At 40.6% G+C, this 21,356-nt stretch overlaps 1 protein-coding gene across 1 annotated transcript in view; it reads right to left on the bottom strand.

Annotated features, from left to right (window-relative positions):
* Nucleotides 1-20,784, bottom strand: part of ERICH6 (glutamate rich 6) — a 41,839-nt gene extending 21,055 nt beyond the window's left edge. The window contains exons 1-8 of the mRNA XM_068987877.1: nt 20,463-20,784; nt 19,609-19,666; nt 17,624-17,715; nt 13,837-13,899; nt 13,432-13,487; nt 13,215-13,331; nt 11,361-11,474; nt 2,137-2,294 (exon numbers count right to left, since the gene is read on the bottom strand). Coding sequence (XP_068843978.1) covers nt 2,137-2,294; nt 11,361-11,474; nt 13,215-13,331; nt 13,432-13,487; nt 13,837-13,899; nt 17,624-17,715; nt 19,609-19,631 — 623 coding nt within the window. The 5' untranslated portion in view covers nt 19,632-19,666; nt 20,463-20,784. The remainder of the gene's footprint in view (nt 1-2,136; nt 2,295-11,360; nt 11,475-13,214; nt 13,332-13,431; nt 13,488-13,836; nt 13,900-17,623; nt 17,716-19,608; nt 19,667-20,462) is intronic.
* Between the last annotated feature and the right edge of the window lie 572 nt (nt 20,785-21,356).

Genomic DNA, 21,356 nt, shown 5'->3' with positions numbered 1-21,356 from the left:
ATGTGTTCCAAGTTTAAAACAGTATACTATAGTGTGGTGGGAGAAGGAGGAGGTGGTGGTGAATCACTTATAGATGACTCCAAAGCAGGACCCAGAGCCTAAATTCCAGGAGGATAATGGTCATTCATGACCCAGAAGGAAAGACCTGAGACATGGAATCAGCGGTTGTAGCCTTTCAGTGTGTCAGCAGGCGCTGAGAAAGGGGAATACCTGCCACCAGGCCTTCATTCAACTGCAGCCACTCCAACCACTGCCTCTGGTGAACCTAGAGGAAACTCTGAGAATAAAGGATTACAGGCCCCAGTTAGCTAAGGGCTATACGAAATGCAAGCCAGCAGCTTGCCTTTTCCCGCCCCTACCCCGACAACCTCACATGTATTTAATTGGATAAAGCCTTCTCTAACTGCGAGAAGCCCTGTGACCTGCAACCAGAGGATTATACATTCTGAAAAAGACATTATTCAAAGGACTATCTCCAACCTGGACAGAAGGACCCTTATCGGATGACACAGATTTACATCAAGATAAAGATGATGTGCAGAGAAAAACCCATGCCCCCAAAGAGATTACAGCCACTCCTCCAAACAGATCCAGCAGGAATAACCACAAAAGTCACGCCAGAGCCCCTTACAGAACAGGGCGAGAACTCCATGACCCCACCGAAGTAGGGTCTACGAGTTCTGTGTAAGCTTTAAAGAAGTTACAGAAGACTGACCATCTGTCCCTCATCACCCCAGTAAAGATTTCTTGGGGTTCATGTCTCAAGGAAAATTTGAAGTAGGAGATAGATGGGTCTCTGGGCTGAACAGCTGGTGATTTTCAAACAGAGCAAAACTGAAGTTTGTCCTCAGCCAGACAAGAATGACACGTATTTCCCTTCCTCCATTGATATGGAGGGAATAAACTAACGGGGGAATTTGTAGCAGTGAAAAGGAAAAAAGAGGAATGAATTTTTATTTTTCACTTCTCTGAGAGCAAAGAAGATAAAGAGAACAGTGAGCAGGCCTGAACACTCCTAGTTTATTTTACTTTAACTGCTCCTAATTCTGCACATCTGTAAGTTTGCTTTTCTGCCCCCTAACTGCAGGAGCTACACTTCACTTGACTCTATGCTAAATACATCCCCTATCCAGTGTCTACATTTACAACAGCCTTTCCCTTGTAGTTACATGTCAGAAAGAAGGCCTCAGAGCCTCCAAACTGCCAGATGCAGTTACTGGGTTACTGACACCAGTTTATGACTGTCTTTGAAACAAAGCAAGAGGAAGAAATCTAGATCCCATCACGTTTGTTTCCTCTTCACCGACTCCTGACTGCAAGCACTTGCCTTAGGGGCACAGTTCTTGAGGCAGGAGCACAAGGTGTTCCCCTGTCTGCCAGCTGAGAATAAAAGCCACCATTCTATTTCTTTCAAAAAAAAGAAGTATACTATAATTTTTTACTGTTTACATGCCATTCCTTATTCTTTGTATCTGTTATTACTTGTGAACCCAGTCATTTAATCAGTGCATGTGTGTTTCTACTGTACTTAGTGGACAAATTTCTCTAATATATTAATAGGAATTCCCAATTTCCCTGAGAATTTGGGATGGGTAAATTTTCTACTCTAAAAGTCAGTGAGCTCACTGAGTTTCTGGCACCTGACTCTCATAACGTCCACCAGGAACTGCATGAAGTTTGCTTTAGCCAATTTTTGTTTCTTCACTGGGAATGCATCTACAAAATTATCTGCTTTGAAAAAATGAGGTTTGTTTTTAGAAAAGGCTTTCTAGGGCTTCCCTGGTGGTCCAGTGGTTGACAATCCACTGCCAATGCAGGGGATATGAGTTCGATCCCTGGTCTGGGAAGATCCCACTAAGCCCTCAGACCACAACGACGGAGCCCACAGGACACAGTTACTGAGGTGCTTGCACCCTCGAGCCCACACTGTGCCACGAGAGAAGCCGCCACAAACAGAAGCCTACGCACCACAGCGGGAGAGCAGCATCCGCTTGCTACAACTAGAGAAAGCCTGCGTGTAGCAATGAAGACCCGGTACAGGCAAAAATAAATAAGTAAATAAATCTTAAAAAAAAAAAAAAGGCTTTCTAATTAAGTGGGCCTATCTGAGTTCCAATATCGAAGGCTCACTGTTACCTCCGCAGAGCTTTTTCTTTCGCTTTGAGTCTGTCAACTTCACTGCCGTGGGCGGCATGAGGGTTAATACTGATTAATTCAGCTTTAGAGCTCTGGATTTTTTGGTTTTCTTCACAAATGTAGTCGAGCAGATTTTGGAAATAACCACAACATGAGGTCTGAAAAACAAAGACGTTATTTTCTTCTCCTCGGCCCTAGATGAAGGTAATTACAGGAGGGGAAAAAATTAAAACCCAAAATGGCTAATGGGGTTTTGGATAACAATCTATCATGTTTTTTTGGGGGGGGGTGCTAACAGCTTTATTGAGGTATAATTCCCATATCATACAATTCACCCATTTCAAGTGTACAATTCAATAATTTTTAGTATATTCACGGAAGTGTGCAGTGATCACAACAATCAATTTTAGAACGTGAAACCTGTACTCAGTAACAGTTACTCCTTCTCCTCCCCACATGGCTGCCACTAATCTATCTGCTGTCTCTGTAGATTTGCCTGTTCTGTATGTTAATATAAATGGAATGTGGTGCTTTGTAACTGGCTTTTTTCACCTAGTACAATATTTTCATTTATGCTGAAGCATGTTTAAATGCTTCATGTCTTTTTATGGCTGCATAAGATTCCATGGTATGCGAGGAGGAACAAGATGGCGGAGGAGTAGGTGGACATGGAATACATCTCTCTCCACTGATACACCTTCAGACACAGAAGTGCATGCAGAACACCAGCTGAGAGCTGACAGGAGTGTCTGACCAGCGGAAAAGAATATACAGAGCCATGCAAAACTCAGTAGGATGAAGGAACTAGGGGGAAAACAGGAGTGTCAGTAGGATGGACCTGCCCTTGGCGGGTGGGGGAACTGAAGGAGGGGTCCAATCCCCAGAGCGGGGCAATTGTCTGAGTCAGAGGAGAAATATAAAGGCTGAGAGTGAAACAGCTCATCTGTGGCAGCCTAAATGGAATGAGAATCAGACAGTTTTTGCTGCAGCCATACGTACCCCGGACAGGGCCACAGGTCCCCTAGAAGGCGCAACAGCTGGGAGCTGGAGTTTAGGGATTGTGGAGCAATCCCAGGGCGAGGGCTGCTGTTGACTGTGGAGAGACGGATTGAGGGGATGTGAGGGAGGAGATTGTGATGGGAAATGCCTGTGGAGGAAAGCCGGGCAGCCACAGAAGCAAGGCAATACTGCTGAGTCGTGTGTGGGGTGTAGCCATCACCATAGCCTCTCTCTCCCCACATGCCAGCATCGGCAGCTGAAAATAGAGAGGCTGGCCCATCAAACGCCTCACCACTGAACTACAGAGTAGGACCTCAGCCAGGGGGGCCCTCCTCCCTATGTGCCCGACATGCCTAACTATAGAGAAGGACCTCAGGCAAGGGAACCCTCTAAGTGCCTGAACAGGCAGAGCTACAGAGAAAGACTGCCCAAAGAGGCCTTCTGATTGCCAGCTATAAGAGGCTTGAAAAAAGACTGTTAGGGCCATAAGTCCTGCAGTGGAGGCAGTCTGTGTCCCTGCACACTTGGTGCTGCCAGGGTCCCTGCAAGCCAAAAAGATGCACCACTTTCATGCTCAACCCTCACTGGGGCAGAGCTGCCACAGGCCAAAAAGGTCTTGCATCTATGCATGCAGGGTCACTTTGGTCATGTCCAGTTCTTTCAACCCTGTGGACTGTGGCCCACCAGGCTTCTTTGTCAGGGGGGTTCTCCAGGTGAGAATACTGGAGTGTATTGGCCAATACTGGCTGCCATACCCTTCTAGAGCCCTATATTTCCTGCTGCCCTAACCACCAACTCCTCTGAGTACCTGGTGCTGCCAGAAGCCCTGGGACCCAAGCAGCACCACCTCCACACCTGGCCCTCACTGGGGCAGACCCAAATCCTCCAGGGCAGTCTCAGGTGCAAACCCCAGGGGACGACCCACACATTTGGAAATAAAAGCACAACTGAAACCCAGAGGCAGTGTGGCTAAGGAAGAAGACCCAAAATCTTCCCACCAACTGTACAAGCTTCAGATTAAATCCACGTGATCAACTAGGCAGACTCTGTGTCTATGGAATATATAAAAGGACATTGAGAGCTCCCCCAAAAGAAAACACACCATTTCTGATAGCTGTGGACATTGGAGACAAGAACACACAGGAGTAGGAGCAGATTAGACTCTGAGCTGCCCCCACAGCAGGTCCGGTGACCAGCACAGTGTTGGAGGGCATCCTAGGGAGGTGAGGTAAAGTAGACTGTGACTCCCAGCAAAGGAAAGGACTCTGACAGCAGTGACTCAAGAAAAACATTTATTATTCTTATGTTTTGACTTGTTTTACAGATTCTTTTGGATTCTTTTTTTTCTCCCCACCCCACTTCTGTTGTAGTTGTCAATTTTATTGGCACTATGAAACCTAATTAAGCTTTTATTTTTCTCATCACATTTTTTATTGTTGTCATAAACCTCTGTGTTTTTGTGGGTTTATGCTGTTCTGGGGAGTTTTCCTTTTTTTCTCTCTCTTTCTTCTTTCCTTTTTTTTCCTTTTCTCTTTTTTAATTTTAATTTTCTTAAACCTGTTATTATTTTTTTTCTACATTTATTCCTTTGTTTGCTTTTCCTACTGTTCTTTTCCCCTTGCAGTTAATCTTTAATGTATATAAATCTTCTTTATCTACCTCTATTTATCTTTGCATATCTAGTCTTTTTTTCTTTCCTTTACTCTCAACATATTTGTTAGTTTTGTTTTCATTGCTTTATTCCCATCTTGGCACCTTGATTTAGTTATGTTTTCCAGTTTGGGCTTTAGTTTTGCTGTTAACTGGTAGATATAATTCTTGGTTTCCTTTGTTCACCAGATCAATCTATTGTACTTTATTTCTGTTGGACTATTTTGATTTTCTTATGGGTGTATATTCCATTATTTTAATTATTATTTGCCTGATTTTGTAACTGCCATTTGTCTGGGGTTCATCTTTGGTTTCTCGTTTTGAGGTATTTGTTTTCATCCCACTTAATGCCATAACAAACCACTTGTGAAATCTTCGTTCCTGACAAGAGATCAAGTCCTGAGCCTTTGGAGTGGGAGCACTGACTTGAAGACTGTAGACTACCAGAGAACTAACCCTAGGGAATATCAAACAGTGAGAACTCACACAAAGGAAACCACTTGAATACAAGACCTGGCATCACCCAACCACCAGTAGCATCCTGTGCAGCACACCTCATCTAAACAACAAACAAAACAAAAATTCATCAGCAGACAGGATTAGCACCTCACTCAGCCTTACCCAGCAAAGGGAAAAACAAAGAAGCAAACAAAAAACTCAGCACAAATCTCACCCTATACGAAGCTTACACAGGCCACTGGACCAACCTTAGGAGGGAAGAAACCACAAGAAAGAAAGAATTCAGCCTTGAAGCCTGGGAAAAGGAGACCTCAAACACAATAAGTTAAAAAAAATAATGAAAAGGCAGAGAAATACTACACAGATGAAGGAACAAACTAGAAAACACAGAAGTCCAAATAAATGAAGAGGAAATAGGCAAACTACCTGAAAAAGAATTCAGAATAACGGCAGTGAAGATGATCAAAAACCTTGAAAACAAAATGGAGAAAATATAAAAATCAATTAACAATGATCTAGAAGAATGAAAGAATAAACATACAGAGACAAACAACACAATTACTGAAGTTAGAAATACTCTAGAAGGAATCAATAGGAGAATATCTGAAGCAGAAGAACAAATCAGAGAGCTGGAAGATAAAATGGTGAAAATAACTTCTGAAGAGCCGAATAAAGTAAAAAGAATGAAAATAGCTCAGGACAGTCTCAGAGACCTCTGGGACCATATCAAATGCCCCAACATTCAAATTATAGGGGTTCCAGAAGAATAAGAGAAAATGAAAGAGAAAAAGAAAAATTTTGAAGAGATTATAGTTGAAAATTTCCCCAACTGGAAAAGGAAATAGTCAATCAATCCAAGAGGCACAAAGAGTCCCATACAGGATAAACCCAAGGAGAAACATGCCAAGACACATACTAATCAAACTAACAAAGACTAAACACAAGAAAGAATATTAAAAGCATCAAGGGAGAAGCAACAAGTGACATACAAGGGAAACCCCATATGCTTAACAGCTGATCTTTCAGCAGAAACTCTGCAGGCCAGAAAGGAATGGCAGGATATATTTAAAGTACTGAAAGGGAAAAATCTACAACCAAGATTACTTTACCTGGCAAGGATCTCATTTAAATGATGGAGAAATCAAAAGCTTTTCAGACAAGCAAAAGTTAAGAGAATTCAGTACCACCAAACCAGTTTTACAAAAAGTGTTAAAGGGACTTATATAGTCAAGAAATACAAGAGAAGAAAAAATATCTGCAAAATCAACCCCAAACAATTAAGAAAATGGCAATAGGAACATATACATCAACAATTACTTTAAATGTAAATGGACAAAGACTGGTTGAATGGATAATAAAACAAGACCCATATTTATGCTGTCTACAAGAAACCCACTTCAGACCTCAAGACCCATATAGACTGAAAGTGAGAGGATGGAAAAACATATTCCATGCAAATGGGAAGCGAAAGAAAGCTGGAGCAACAATCCTCATATCAGACAAAATAGACGTTAAAATAAAGAAGATTACAAGAGATAAGGAAGGTCATTACATAATGATCAAGGGATCAATCCAAGAGGAAGACATAACAATTGTAAATATCTATGCACCCAACATAGGAGCACCTCAATACATAAGACAAACACTAAAAGACATTAAAGGAGCAATTGACAGTAACACAGTAATAGCAGGAGACTTTAACAACCCACTCACACCAATGGACAGATCATCAACACAGAAAATTAATAAGGAAACAAATCTTAAATAATACATTAGATGAAATGGATCTCATTGATATCTTCAGGACATTCCATCCAAATGCAGAAGAATACACCTTCTTCACAAGTGTACATAGAACATTCTCTAGGATAGACAACATCTTGGGTTACAAATCAAACCTCAGTAAATTTAAGAAAACTGAAATTGTATCATGCATCTTCTCTGACCACAGTGCTATGAGACTAGATATCAATTACAAGAAAAGAACTGTAAAAAACACAAACACATGGAGATTAAACAACACATTTCTAAATAACCAACATGTTACTGAAGAAATCAAAAGGGAAATCAAAAAATTTCTAGAAACAAATGACAATGAAAACTTAACAACTCAAAACCTATGGGATGCAGCAAAAGCAGTTCTAAGAGGGAAGTTTATAGCAATACAATCCTAGCTTAAGAAACAAGAAAAACATCAAATAGACAACCTAACTTTACATCTAAAACAACTGGAAAAAGAAGAACAAAAAATCCCAAAATTAGTAGAAGGAAAGAAATCATAAATAGCAGAGCAGAAATAAGTGGAAAAGAAATGAAAGAAACAATAGTAAAGATTAAGAAAACTAAAAGGTGGTTCTTTGAGAAGATAAACAAAATTGACAAACCTTTAGCCAAACTCATAAACAAAAAAAGAAAGAAGAATCAAATCAACAAAATTAGAAATGAAAAAGGAGAGGTTACAACAGACAGAAATACAAATGCAGAAATACAAAGGGTTATAAGAGACTATTATGAACAACTATATGGCAATAAAATGGATAACCTGGAAGAAATGGACAGATGCCTAGTAAAGTTCAATCTTCTAAGACTGAACAAGGAAGAAACAGAAATTATGAAAAACCAAATCACAAGCACTGAAATTGAAGCTGTGATTAAAAAATCTCTCAAAAAACAAAAGCCCAGGACCAGATGGCTTCACAGGAGAATTCTATCAAACATTTAAAGAGCTAGTGCTATCCTTCTAAAACTCTTTCAAAAATTGCAGAGAAAGGAACACTTCCAAACTCATTCTATGGGGCCACCATCACCCTGATACCAAAACCAGACAAAGACAACACACAAAAAGAAAACTACAGGCCAATATCCCTGGTGAACATAGATGCAAAAATCCTCAACAAAATTTTAGCAAACAGAATTCAGCAACACATCAAAAAGCTCATACACCATGATCAAGTTGTGTTTCTTCCATGGATGCAAGGATTCTTCAATACAAGAAAATCAAGCAATGTGATACATGATATTAACAAATCAAAAGATAAAAACCATATGATAATCTCAGTAGATGCAGAAAAAGCCTTTGACAAAATTCAGCACCCATTTATAATGAAAACTCTTCAAAAAATGGGCATTGAAGGAACCTACTTCAACATAGTAAAGGCCATATATGATAAGCCTACAGCAAACATTATTCTCAATGGTGAAAAACAGAAAGCATTCCCCCTAAGATCAGGAACAAGACAAGGGTATCCATTTTCACCATTATTATTCAACATAGTTCTAGAAGTCCTAGCTACAGCAATCAGAAAAGAAAAAGAAATAAAAGGAATCCAGATTGGAAAAGAAGTCTGTTTGCAGATAACATGATGCTGTACATAGAAAACCCTAAAGATAGTATCAGGAAATTACTACAGCTAATCAGTGAATTTAGCAAAGTTTCAGGATACAAAATCAATACACAGAAGTCACTTGCATTTCTATATACTAACAATGAAAAATCAGAGAGAAATTAAGGAATCAATCCCATTCACCATTGCAACAAAAAGAATTAAATATCTAGGAATAAACTTACCTAAGAAGACAAAAGAACTATACACAGAAAATTATAAGATACTGATGAAAGAAATCAAAGATGACAAAAACAGATGGAGAGATATTCCATATTCCTGGGTAGGAAGAATCAATATTGTGAAAATAACTATACTACTAAACACAATCTACAGATTCAATGCCATCCCTATCAAATTACCAATGGCATTTTTCATAGAACAAGAGCAAAAATTTTCACAATTCATATGGAAACACTAAAGACCCCGAATAGCCAAAGCAGTCTTGAGAAAGAAGCGTGGAGCTAGAGGAATCAACCTTCCTGACTTCAGATTATACTACAAAGCTACAGTCATCAATACAGTATGATACTAGCACAAAAACAGAAATATAGACCAATGGAACAAGATAGAAAGCTCAGAAAAAAACCATGCACTTATGGGTACTTTATTTTTAACAAAGGAGTCAAGAATATACAATGGGGCAAAGACAGCCTCTTCAATAAATGGTGCTGGGAAAACTGGACAGCTACATGTAAAAGAATGAAATTAGAACACTTCCTAACACCATATGCGAAGATAAACTCAAAATGGATTAAAGACCTAAACATAAGACCAGAAACTATAAAACCCTTAGAGGAAAACAGGCAGAACACTCAGTGACATATATCAAAGCAAGATCCTCTATGACCCACCTCCTAGAGTAATGGAAATGAAAACAAAAACAAACAAGTGGAACCTGATTAAACTTAAAAGCTTTTGCACAGCAAAGGAAACTATGAGCAAGGTGAAAAGACAACCCTCAGAATGGGAGAAAATGATAGCAAATGATATAACTGACAAAGGATTAATTTCCAAAATATACAAGCAGCTCATACAACTCAATAACAGAAAAACAAACAACTCAATCAAAAACTGGGGAAACAACCTAAACAGACATTTCTCCAAAGAAGACACACAGATGGCTAACAAACACATGAAAAGATGCTCAACATCGCTCATTATTAAAGAAATGCAAATCAAAACTACAATGAGATATCAACTCACACTGGTCAGAATGACCCTCATCAAAAAGTCTGCAAACAATAAATGCTGGAGAGGGTGTGGAGAAAAGCAAACGCTCTTGCACTGTTGGTGGGAATGTAAACTGATACAGCCACTATGGAAGGCGGTATAGAGAGTCCTTAAAAACTAGGAATAAAACCACCATATGACCCAGCAATTCCACTCCTAGGCATATACCCTGAGGAAAACAAAATTGAAAGAGACACATGTATCCCATTGTTCATTACAGCAGTCTTTACAATAGCTAGAACATGGAAGCAACCTAGAAGTCCATCGACAGAGAATGGATAAAGAAGTTTTGGCACATATACACAATAGAATATTATTCATCCATAAGAAGGAACAACTTTGAGTCAGTTCTAATGAGGTGGATGAACCTAGAGCCTATTATACAGAAATAAGTCAAAAAGAGAAAGACAAATATTGTATTCTAACATATTCATATGCAATTTAGATCTAGAAAAATGGTACTGAAGAATTTATTTACAAGGCAGCAATGGAGAAACAGAGAATAGACTTAAGGACATGGGGAGAGGAGAGGAGACTAGAGGGTGAGATGTATGGAAAGAGTAACATGGAAACTTATATTACTATATGTAAAATAGATAGCCAACGGGAATTTGCTGTATGGCTCAGGATACTCAAACAGGGGCTCTATATCAATCTAGAGGGATGGGATGGGGAGGGAGATGGGAGGGAGGTTCAAAAGGGAGGGGATATATGTACACCTGTGGCTTATTCATGTTGAGGTTTGACAGAAAACAACAAAAGTCTGTAAAGCAAAGATCCTTCAATTAAAAAATAAACAAATTTTAAAAATAAAATAAAATTAATGATCTGGGAAAAAAAAGATTCCATAGTCTGGATGCTCCACATTTCTTTACACTATCTTGATGAACATCTGGGTTGTTTTCACTTTCTAGCTGTTATAAATTATGCTGCTGTGAACATTTATATGTGTTTCTGGGTAGACATATGTTGTTAGTTTTAATGGGTATATACCTAGGAATGGAATTATTTGTTGGGTTATATGGTATCTGTATGTTTAACTTTTTGAGGAACTACTGTTTAGACTTGTCCAAGGTGGTGGCATCATTTTATATTTCCCTTCAGCAATGTTTGAGAATTCCAGTTTCCCTACACCCTTGCCAACAGTTGTTATTATCTGTCTTTTGGGTTATAGCCATTCAAGGGGGGTGAAATGGTATCCCACTGTGGTTGTGATTTGCATTGCCCCAAGAGCTAACACAGAACCCTTTTAAGAATGGCAATTCATGGAATTCCCTGGCAATCTAGTGGTTAGAATTCCAGTGTTTTCACTGCTGGGGGCCTAGGTTCAATCCCTGCTCAGGGAACTAGGGTCCTTCAAGCCATGCACTGTGGCAAAAAAAAAAAAAAAAAAAGGTGGGGGGCGATGTAGTTGGAAGATGCAGAAGAACATGCTGCTTATGTTTAAAATAATGTCTAAAAATAACACTATTTCCTCGGTAAACCTGCTCGAGAACTTACATGTTCTGGCAGTTCAGAGCTGCCGTAATCAGAGGAAACATCCACATTGGAGAGAAATGTTCTTAGGTCGCTCCCACAGAATTCACACTTGGGTGATTCCTCCTCCTCTTCTTCCTTCAGAGAGGAGAGAAAAAAAATGAAGATATGCCCACATGGAGGCCCAGAGCCTCTCAGAGCAGGAGAAGCCAGAGCCCTGGGCAGGGCCAGCGAATCTACACTTCAAAGAGTGTGGCTGGAAAAGAGATCTGGCCAATCAGCTGCTGCCACCCCGAACCTAACTAGTGTCAAGGCCTGTCTCAGAAGACCTGAAAGGTCTGCCTGGGATTCAGGTGGGACCAGCCCTGCCCAGAGACCAGTGCAGGGACAGCTCTGTGGAAGGCAGCCCCCAAGGCCTTCCTCAAGCTCAGGCCCATCTCTGGGTGTCAGGGGAAGAAAGCTCAATACAAGCTCTTGTGCTTCAGAAAAAGGAAGGTGCTGTGTTTGCAATGCAAGAGACCTGGTTCGATCCCTGGGTCAGCGATATCTCCTGTAGAAAGGAATGGCCACCCGCTCCAGTAATCTTGCCTGGAGAATTCCATGGACAAAGGAACCTGGTGGGCTATAGTCCATGGGGTCGCAAAGAGGTGGACATGACTGTGCGATTAACACTTATGTTTGAAGAAAGAATTTCTTTCTTCAAGAAAGAATTTACATTACATGATGTATTTAATGTGTCACGATGCATTAGAATTGCTTAGTTCAATGTGCTGCACAAAATAACAGTGAACACCACCACGTTGTTGCATCCACAGGGCATTCCTGTCAAGTCCTGCACACATACCTGTGCTGCCCTGCCTCACTTGTTGGTGAATCTTATTTTCAGCAAACAAGGCTGTACCTTTAGTGTGTCCCAGAAGAAGTAATCAAGGAGGTTCCAGTCTGGGGAGTGTGCAGCTCTCAGCACAAGTCCAAGTTTGGAAATAATCATACTGCCCGTCAGTCCCATACCTCTTTGGCCAAGCAAGGTGGTGTGCATCCTGTCGGAATAACTAAGGTGACCTCTCCCTTGCCCATTGAAAGCAGACATTAATTGGTCACTTAACACTATTAAATACAGGTAACGCTCACTGTGCTTCCAGGCTTATGGCCATTGTTATAGATTGAACTGTGTTCCCCCGAAGGCTATGTTAATCCTAACCCCTGGTATCTGTGAATGCGGCCTGACTTAGAATGGGGTCTCTGAAGATGTAATGAAGTCATCAGGGTGGGCAATAAAGCAATATGGTATCCTTGGAGAAGTGGGACATTTGGACACAGACACACGCTGTGGATGTAGCCACAAGCCAAGGAATGCCGATGACTGATGCCATCACCAGAAGCTCGGAAGAGGCAAGAAGGGACTCTCCTAGGCTGGACTTGTTCACACCTTGATTTTGGACTTTTAGCCTTCAGAACTGTGAGACAATACTTTTCTGTTGCCATAAGCCATCTAGTTTCTGGCATTTTGTTACAAAAGCCCTAGGAAATTAACACAGCCACCCTAAGTGCTATTCCAAGTGAGTGAGCTCTTAGCCTGCTTTTTTTTTTTCAAGTTCACTGTTCAGACTTCCCTGGCGGTCCAGTTGTTAAGACTTTGCCTTCTAACACAGGGAGTGTGGATTTCAGCCCTAGTTGGGGAACTAAGATCCCACACGACTCTCGGCCAAAATACGAAAATATAAAACAGAAACAATTCTGTAATAAATTGAATAACAACTTTAAAAATGGTCCACATCAAAAAAAACCTTAAAAAATTATGTTCAGTATCTTTTGTGCAAATCATCATGTGCCTTTTTACATCATTTATGACAGAAAAAAAATGTAAATGAAAATTACCTTGAACTTAATGCCTAAATTGGAACTCTCTTGTTTGAATGTCAGAATAGATGGTGGCCCAATGCTGGGTAATGTTCTCAGAGAGGGCTCAAAGAGTGTTATGAAGTCTTCCTTAAACTAAATTTTAAAAAGAGAGAAAGAAAAAAAAATGGAAGATTGAATAAGTGATTTTTACCATGAGTATGGTGTACTAGGTGGGTTGATAAACATCTCTTACCTCCAATTCACATAAAATACTTAGTTTCAGTTCTTCTGGGTTAATTATCCATTTTGCTGAAGAAAGAAAGGGACAGATTTAGAAGGAATGTTTAAAACTTTTATGCAATGTACTTTGAAAACCATTTTCTATAAAGTCCTAGCCCATCTCACACACACACACACACACACACACACACACACACACACACACAGTCTAAATGCCCTGAAACCCTACCTTCACCATCTTCTTGCATATATTCTTTTTTTACTGGAATATAATTGCTTTACAATGTTGTGTAGTTTCTGCTGTATTCTTAGGGGAGCTCTTTTCTAAAGGGGTTGGACGCCATCCAAGTTAAGGCAGGCTCCCTAAGGGCAGTTTGTCTTTCTCGGAAGGAGGGGTTGATGCCAAACATCCAGTTACCTCTTAACTTAGATGCTAGATTTTCAGGTTCATCCTCCTTCTTTACAGAGGGCACTTCCTTCTCTGAAAAAAGAGTGTACATTCGTCAATCAGTCCTGACAAAGGAGGAAAGAAGTCTCATAGAAAAGAAAATATGCCTCTTAGGAAAATAAGTGCCCTTATTGTGTTTATCTTTTAATGTTTTTCCTTTTCCCAAATAACATTTTATCAACAGTAAGTAACAAACAGAGGAGGTGCACCACTAATGAAACACATTAAAAATGTTTCCTGGAGCTTCCCAGGTGGCACTAGTGGTAAAGAACCCGCCTGCCAATGCAGGAGACATAAAAGATGTTTCCTTGCTGCTTTTGAGTCTCAGAATACTACATGAACGCACATTTTACTTGATTATAATCATGGTTTGCAGACCCTTTTGTGTTCTGCCTTTTAAGCATACCATTCTGTCTAATTTATGACCATCATTCTGCAAAAGTCTTCAGTGAGAGGAGTGCTGGGCTGAGGTCGAGGAGAGGTACCCCATTCAAAACAGTGAATTAAACCACCATGATAATTCCCTCTGCAGATTCCAGGGCAATACTGGGAATGGGAAAAACAGCCATCAACACACAAGCCACTTGGAGTAAATGTCTAGAAGGTTAAGCAAATGAGATTGGCGTGATGAAAAACCAATCCGAACAATCCACAATGGGACAGAGGTAAAGGGGGAGGGTGGGCCCATTTTCCCAGTACAGCCAGAGCTGGTGTTGGAGAAAGAGATGGGTGTCAGAGGATGAGACCCTTCCTCTGTGGTGGTGGTGGTTTAGTCGCTAAGTTGTGTCTGACTCTTGCAACCACATGGACAGTAGCCTGCCAGGTTCCTCTGTCCATGGAATTCTCCAAGCAAGAATACTGGAGTGGGTTGCCATTTCCTTCTCCAACTTCCTATGTGGAGGATCTGAATAATTTTATTTTTTCAAGTGGATCATTTTTTAAAGTCTTCATTGAATTTGTCACAGTATTACTTCTGTTGTTTATGTTCTGGTTTTTTGGTAGTGAGACGTGGGATCTTAACTCCCTGACTAGGGATCAAACCCATATTCCCTGCATGGGAAGGTGAAGTTTTAGCCCCTGGATTTCCAGGGAAGCCCTTGAACAACTTAAAAATAAGTTTTAGGCATTTTTCCCAACAGAAACACCAGCACAGATATTTTTTTAAAAAAAGAGTGAGCAAAGGTTTTCATTAAGGTATATTTTGTTATAGCGAAGAGGTCAAAGCACCAAACCAAACCAAATCAAATGACCTTGAAACATCTAACAATCAGATGTATTACATAAGTCACAGTAACTGCAGGTATATAAGGGAATGCTATGCAGTCATTTCAAGAAAGTAGATCAGTTGTTCCTGACATAGGAAGGTAAAAAATTTTTTTAATTAAAAAAAAGATAAAACTGCTGCTAATCACAGGAAATATAATCGTCTGGTAGACTTTTAACTGATAAACTATTAGAATTAGAAAGTTCAGCAAGAGAATCAAATACAAGACTAACGCAATCAATAATTTTCCTCAGTTCAGTTCAGTTGCTCAGTCGCGTCCAACTCTTTGTGACCCCATGGACTGCAGCACACCAGGCCTCCCTGTCCATCACCAACTCCCGGAGTTTACTCAAACTCATGTGCATTGAGTCAGTGATACCATCCAACCATCTCATCCTCTGTCATCCCCTTCTCCTCCCGCCTTCAATCTTTCCCAGCATCAGGGTCTTTTCAAACGAGTCTATACATGGACAATAACCAATAAGAAAATATAATAGAAAACAATTCCAATTGTTATATCAATAAAAGACAACTGCAAAACACCTCAGAATAAATTAATTAGAGCTGCAAATAAGTTCTCTATTAAAAGGAACTATAAAAGAAGATATGAAAAAATGTACATTAGGCTCCTGTTGTTAAAGTAATCAAACAAGGAAACCATTCGATAAGATGGCTATAATAATGCCTTGGTAGCCAACTGTTAGCAAAAGGGAAACCTAAGCCAGAGCCAAGGTTAATGCCTCAAGGTTAAGAACAGCTAACTGCAAACAGCCAACTGGGCTTTCCCAAATAATGCAACCTTAAGCAATAGCCAATCAAATAACTTCCTTGGTTTGCTCTTTCAACTTCTCTATAAAAACCTCTCCAGAGCTCTCCTCTGTGAAGTGCTCCTAACCATATCTGGTTTGGCGCTGGCCAATTCCAATCCATATCTGCTCAAATAAACTCTTAAATAAACTCTAAAAAAATGGAAAATGTCTCAGTTTATATTTTAACGCTGCAAAGCAAGATCAAAGAGTCAACTTGTCAAATTCCTCTGAAAAACCTCATCGCAATTACTTGGACTATATAGATTAATTTGGGAATAATTAACAAGTTTTCTGCTGCTGCTGCTGCTGCTAAGTTACTTCAGTTGTGTCCGACTCTGTGCGACCCCGTAACGGCAGCCCACCAAGCTCCCCCGTCCCTGGGATTCTCCAGGCAAGAACCCTGGAGTGGGTTGCCATTTCCTCCTCCGATGCATGAAAGTGAAAAGTGAAAGTGAAGTCACTCAGTAGTTTTCCACTCTTAGCGACCCCATGGACTGCAGCCTACCAGGCTCCTCCGTCCATGGGATTTTCCAGGCAAGAGTACTGGAGTGGGTTGCCATTGCCTTCTCCAACAAGTTTTCTAATGGTAGGTTTAATATTATATTAACATATGATATTAATTCTACATCTGATTTTTATGTTAGATTGTGTCACTCCTCTGGGCAGGCCCTCCAGTGACTTCGGACTTCATTCTCATTGAATAAGATCTGGTCCTCACCATCTCTTTGACCTAGAATTCACTTCCTTCCTCACTCCACTGCAGCCACTCTGGCTGCCTCCATTGTTTTAGAGGGAAGTGCTTGCTCTTCCCTATGCCTGGAACACTCTTTACCCAGAGACCATCATCACTCTCACACTTCGAGGTCTGTACTCAAATACTTCAGTTTCTCAGTGAAGATTTCCCTGAGCATCCTGTGTAAACTTTTACCCATCTGTCCAGCATTTCCCACCCCTTTGCCTGCTCTATTTTTCTCCTTAGCACTTACATCATCTAAGCCATTGTGCATTTACTTGCTTTGTGTATTATTTATGTCACTATCACCGTCACCTCCATCTCCCACACTTTAATAGAAGACCACTGACTGAGACAGGGGTTTGTCTGCTTTAGTCATTGCTGTGACATTAGAATAGGACACTGACCTGTGACAGGTATTTGACCTATAACAGGTATGTGCTCTGTAAACATCTGATAAACATATGATCCAACATACAACAAATAATAACATTTAAAGGAAAGGCTATTCATAATGATGACTTCTGAGGAATATACTGGGTAAGTTAAAAACTTAATGTTCCCATTATATTTTTCTTAATGGTTTGATGTTTAAAAAACTGCATGCATATGTTACTTCTATAATAAAAAATAGAGATATGTATCAAAATATGATGGCAGACTATCTCTTAATGTGAACACAGGTGCTACCATTTACTAAAGACTCAGTCCCAAGGATTTTCAATGTTGAATCTCATTTTGATCTTCATAATGGTCCTATGAGACAAGGATTATTATGGCCAATAGAGGAAGAAGGAGAGTCAATGAGGTTAACTGACTTGCCTCGTTGTCACAGTGTTGGTTTGTGTTGGTTCTGGGGTTTAATTCTACCTCTCCTGGTTGCCTACCCACAAGCTCTTTTCAGCATGCAGTCCCACCTCCCAGCAAAAGCTTCAGAACCAAGCCACTCACTGGGCTTCTCCATGCCAGCCAATTCTTGAAGCCAACTTTCTTCTGTTTGTATTGATACTGGAACTTTTGGATGCAGACTGTGATAGATAGCCCTGAAATTTAGACAAAATGCTTGCTTTCAGTATACCTAGAGAGTTGTTAGCAGTCTTTTAACAATCAAATAACAATCAAATAACAAATGTCCCTAGAAGACCCTGATTTCTTTTTTCTTGGAAATATTTTCTTCCATTTTTATGTCTTCAGTAGTCTGTGTTAGTGCCGTATCTGTTCTTTGCAAAGTACTCCTTTCTAAATCTTAGAGGCTCCCAATACCATATTATTTCTCTCAGAGAGTAAATTACTACCCCTCTCTCTGCGTATGTGTGTCATTATTGTTGGTGTTGGCAATGATGTTATGTGTGTTTAAACATTTATTTGAATTTAAATTAGAACATACTGTTCGTTTTAAAGTAGCTGTAAAATAATCCAGTCTTTTTAAAGGGCTGAAGTTAAATGCATTGTAATTAAGCATTCTGTATTCATCCCACAAGTATTGTGGCGCTTAATCAGTCAGTTAACACTGACATAACAGGAAGCAGGAATTTACTGACTAGCTAAGATGACTGTTACGGGTAACAAGTAAATAGTAAATATTGCTTTTCAAGTTCCTTTGCCTCTTTGAGTTTCAGAGTTTTTTTTGTTTGTTTGTTTTGCTGTAATTTGGTGGCTCTTCTAAAAATATCAGACAAAATTTTCCCAAAGAGTTTAGTCAACTTTAGGACTGTTACACGTTTTCACCTTTCTCAGTTCTCTTATGTCTCCACCTTCCTTTTTTGAACCTTTGTTGCTGGTACATTGTGTGTTTTAATTCTGAAATGACTGTACTGTCTGGAGAACTGCTCTGTTGAAGCCACTCCATCTGGGGGAGTCCTGTTTGTCTAACTTCCCAGGGAAACAAGTTATGAGACCAAGAGTAAAGGAACACTGAAAAAATTTTAAGACAGGCAAGAACTCAGAAATTTGACTATCCATGAGATCAATACAAAATAATTACCTGAGGAATTTTCTCCAGCAAAAAGAAGAGGAATAAAAAGAAAAAAAGCAAAATGGAAATCAAGAAAGTATGGCCATTAGCCCAATTCAGAAAAAGTGAAGACAACTAAAAACAACCAACGGTTCAGAAGTTCTCCTTTTAGGAGCCAGGTTTTATGGACATAGGATTTCACTTTCTTGTGCATGCATACAGTCACAGTATTGGTTTCTTAGCAAGAAATTATGAGTATTGGTTATTGGTTTTCAACTTTTAGAATCAACTTGTACCCAAAGCACTAAGAACTAATAATAATTACAAAACACACAATCACAATAAAACTTAGTAACATAATATGACTCTATATGACTATATTATATATTTTACTAAAATCTGTTAAATAATTTATTGTTTATTGGGAAAGGAAAGGGTAAGAAGAGAGAAGGAAGTAGCAGTTCATTAAGGTGTTAATTTTTTAAAAGAGTTAATAGTCACTAAAATTGATAAATCAAGAAGTAGAGATTTAAATACTTTAAAGTCCTAAAGGTTAGAAAAATTAAAAATAATATAAGTACTGATAATGGAGAGGAGGGAAGTGGTGTGAGTTACATTCCTCAGCTTTCATGATGGGAGGTCAGTGGCTATGTTAAAAATTAATAAATCAAGTAATGAAAATCTGCTATTTAAATTTTACTGGAAACAAAACAAACTGTTAATAGTATGTTAACTCTGGTGAGTGGAAGAGGGAACGGAGAGGGGTACAGAAATCTACAGGTAGATAATAGGCCAGAGATGGGCAAGGACCCTGTCTCTATCTGCTCCAAAGTGTCTAACAGTGTAGATGAAAAATTCAAATATACATATATTAGTTGCAAATGCCCTGGATTATCTTACTCTACCTTCCTGACATGTTCATCCCCAAAGTAAACATCATTTTCAAGAAATAATAAGATGAAAACTGAAAACAGTTTCTTACCTATCAAAATTCATTTCAGACATGTCTTTCCTAAATGTCTGAAATATTTTAGGAAAACCTGTTGAATAAAACACGAAACAATTTAGCCATTCTATTTGAATCGATGGTTCTCGAAAGGTCAATTTTGCCCCCTAGGAGACATTTAGCAATGTCTAAAGACATTTTGACAATTTTTGATTGTCACAAAGCCTGGTAGGGGCTAACTGGCAGAGTCAGATGTAGACAGGGATGCTGTTAAATATACCATAATGCCAAGTACAGTCCCTCCTCCTGCCCTCAACACACTCAGCCCCAGGAAAGAGTGATCCAGACCAAAATGTCAATACTGGGGGATGGGCGAAATCTACTCTAAGTAAACTGCTCTGCCTCCAAGTGGCTGGAGTGGTTTCAGTACAGGAAGTTAGGCACAAATGAGAACTGTTTATTTGGGGGGGAGGGGGGGGGCGGGGAGGAGGGGAGGCAGAGCTGTTTCAATAGCAGAGCATCCTTAAAGCACTACTCCTTCCTCTTCCTCGTGGTATGAGAGAGAGAGAGAGAGGCAGGAGGACATGATGAATATGAGAGAGAGGACACGATCACTGAATGCACTCGTACATGTTATAAAGCGAGCACTCGGTACACTACTGCCTGTTTCCTGTTTTAGGAGGATGCTTCCCCTTCATTCTAAACTGTGAACCATCACAGCCGCTCAGCGAAGATTTCAGTGTCTCTGATAGAAGGGACTGAGCCATAGGGGTGTATGGGAAGTGGTGAGTGTATTTGGAAACTGACACCCCGTAGATGAAGGTTCTAGAGTAGTTGGACCAGCTCTCCCCTAGGGATCGGCGTGGGGGCCGAGGTGGGGGGAGCGGTACTTTTTTGGGAGGAGATCCTGGAGGGGGCGCTCTCGCTGGGCACAGACGTCTGGCTCCACCACGACAGGCTCGGCGTACTGAACGTCAGCGTTGGGCTCAGGCTGGGGCTGACGACGCTGGCTAAGCGGGGGCGAGGCCAGCCTTCCTCATTGGCATCTCCGAAGTCCCAAAACTTCCAGAAGTACTCCTCGCTGAACCTCCCAAAGGCCTCCAGCTCCTTCTCCAGGTCCGCCGCCGCCTGCTGCTCCTCTTCCTCCTCCTCTTCCTCCACGTTCCCCTCCTGCTCCTCCTCCTCCTCTTCCTCCTCCTCCTGGCCTTGCTCTTTCTCGGGCTTTCCGAAGCTGCGCTTCGAGGGCATGTTGGCCGTGGCGGGCAGGAAGCAGGATCCCCGCTAGCACAAAGGACACTGGCAGGTCCAGGCCCGGGGGGCGCGCCGCCCTCTGTGCGTCCGTTTCCCTGGGCAACCGCCCGCAGTTTGGCCCGCGAGCCTGGAGATTAAAGTCGCAGGACCCCTCAGCCGGGAGGACTGGCGCTGGGGGGAGCGGGGCCGACGAGGAGGGTAGCCAGGACTCCTGCAGGTTCCTTTGGCATCTGCGTTCTGGACTCCAGCAGGAAATTCTAGCGGCCTGCTGCGAACTGATCCTCCTTTCTAATTTCTCAGCTTATTTGGAGCCAGTCTTTAAATTTGTTTTTAATTAGAAAAAAAAAAAAAGGAGGTGTGGTTGACTTAAAATATTGTACTAATTTCTAGTGTACAACACGATTCGATATTTTTGTAGAACTTACTCCGTTTTAATTTATTATAAAATATTGGGAAGCTAGTTTTTGGAGCCAGGGAAGGAGAGTGGCTACTAGTGATGGACCCCCATAAGGCCACTTGGTATTGCTGATGCC

Source organism: Capricornis sumatraensis, chromosome 1, assembly GCF_032405125.1.
Source record: "Capricornis sumatraensis isolate serow.1 chromosome 1, serow.2, whole genome shotgun sequence".
Lineage (NCBI taxonomy): Eukaryota > Metazoa > Chordata > Mammalia > Artiodactyla > Bovidae > Capricornis > Capricornis sumatraensis.
This window is presented reverse-complemented; position numbering and strand designations above follow the sequence as displayed.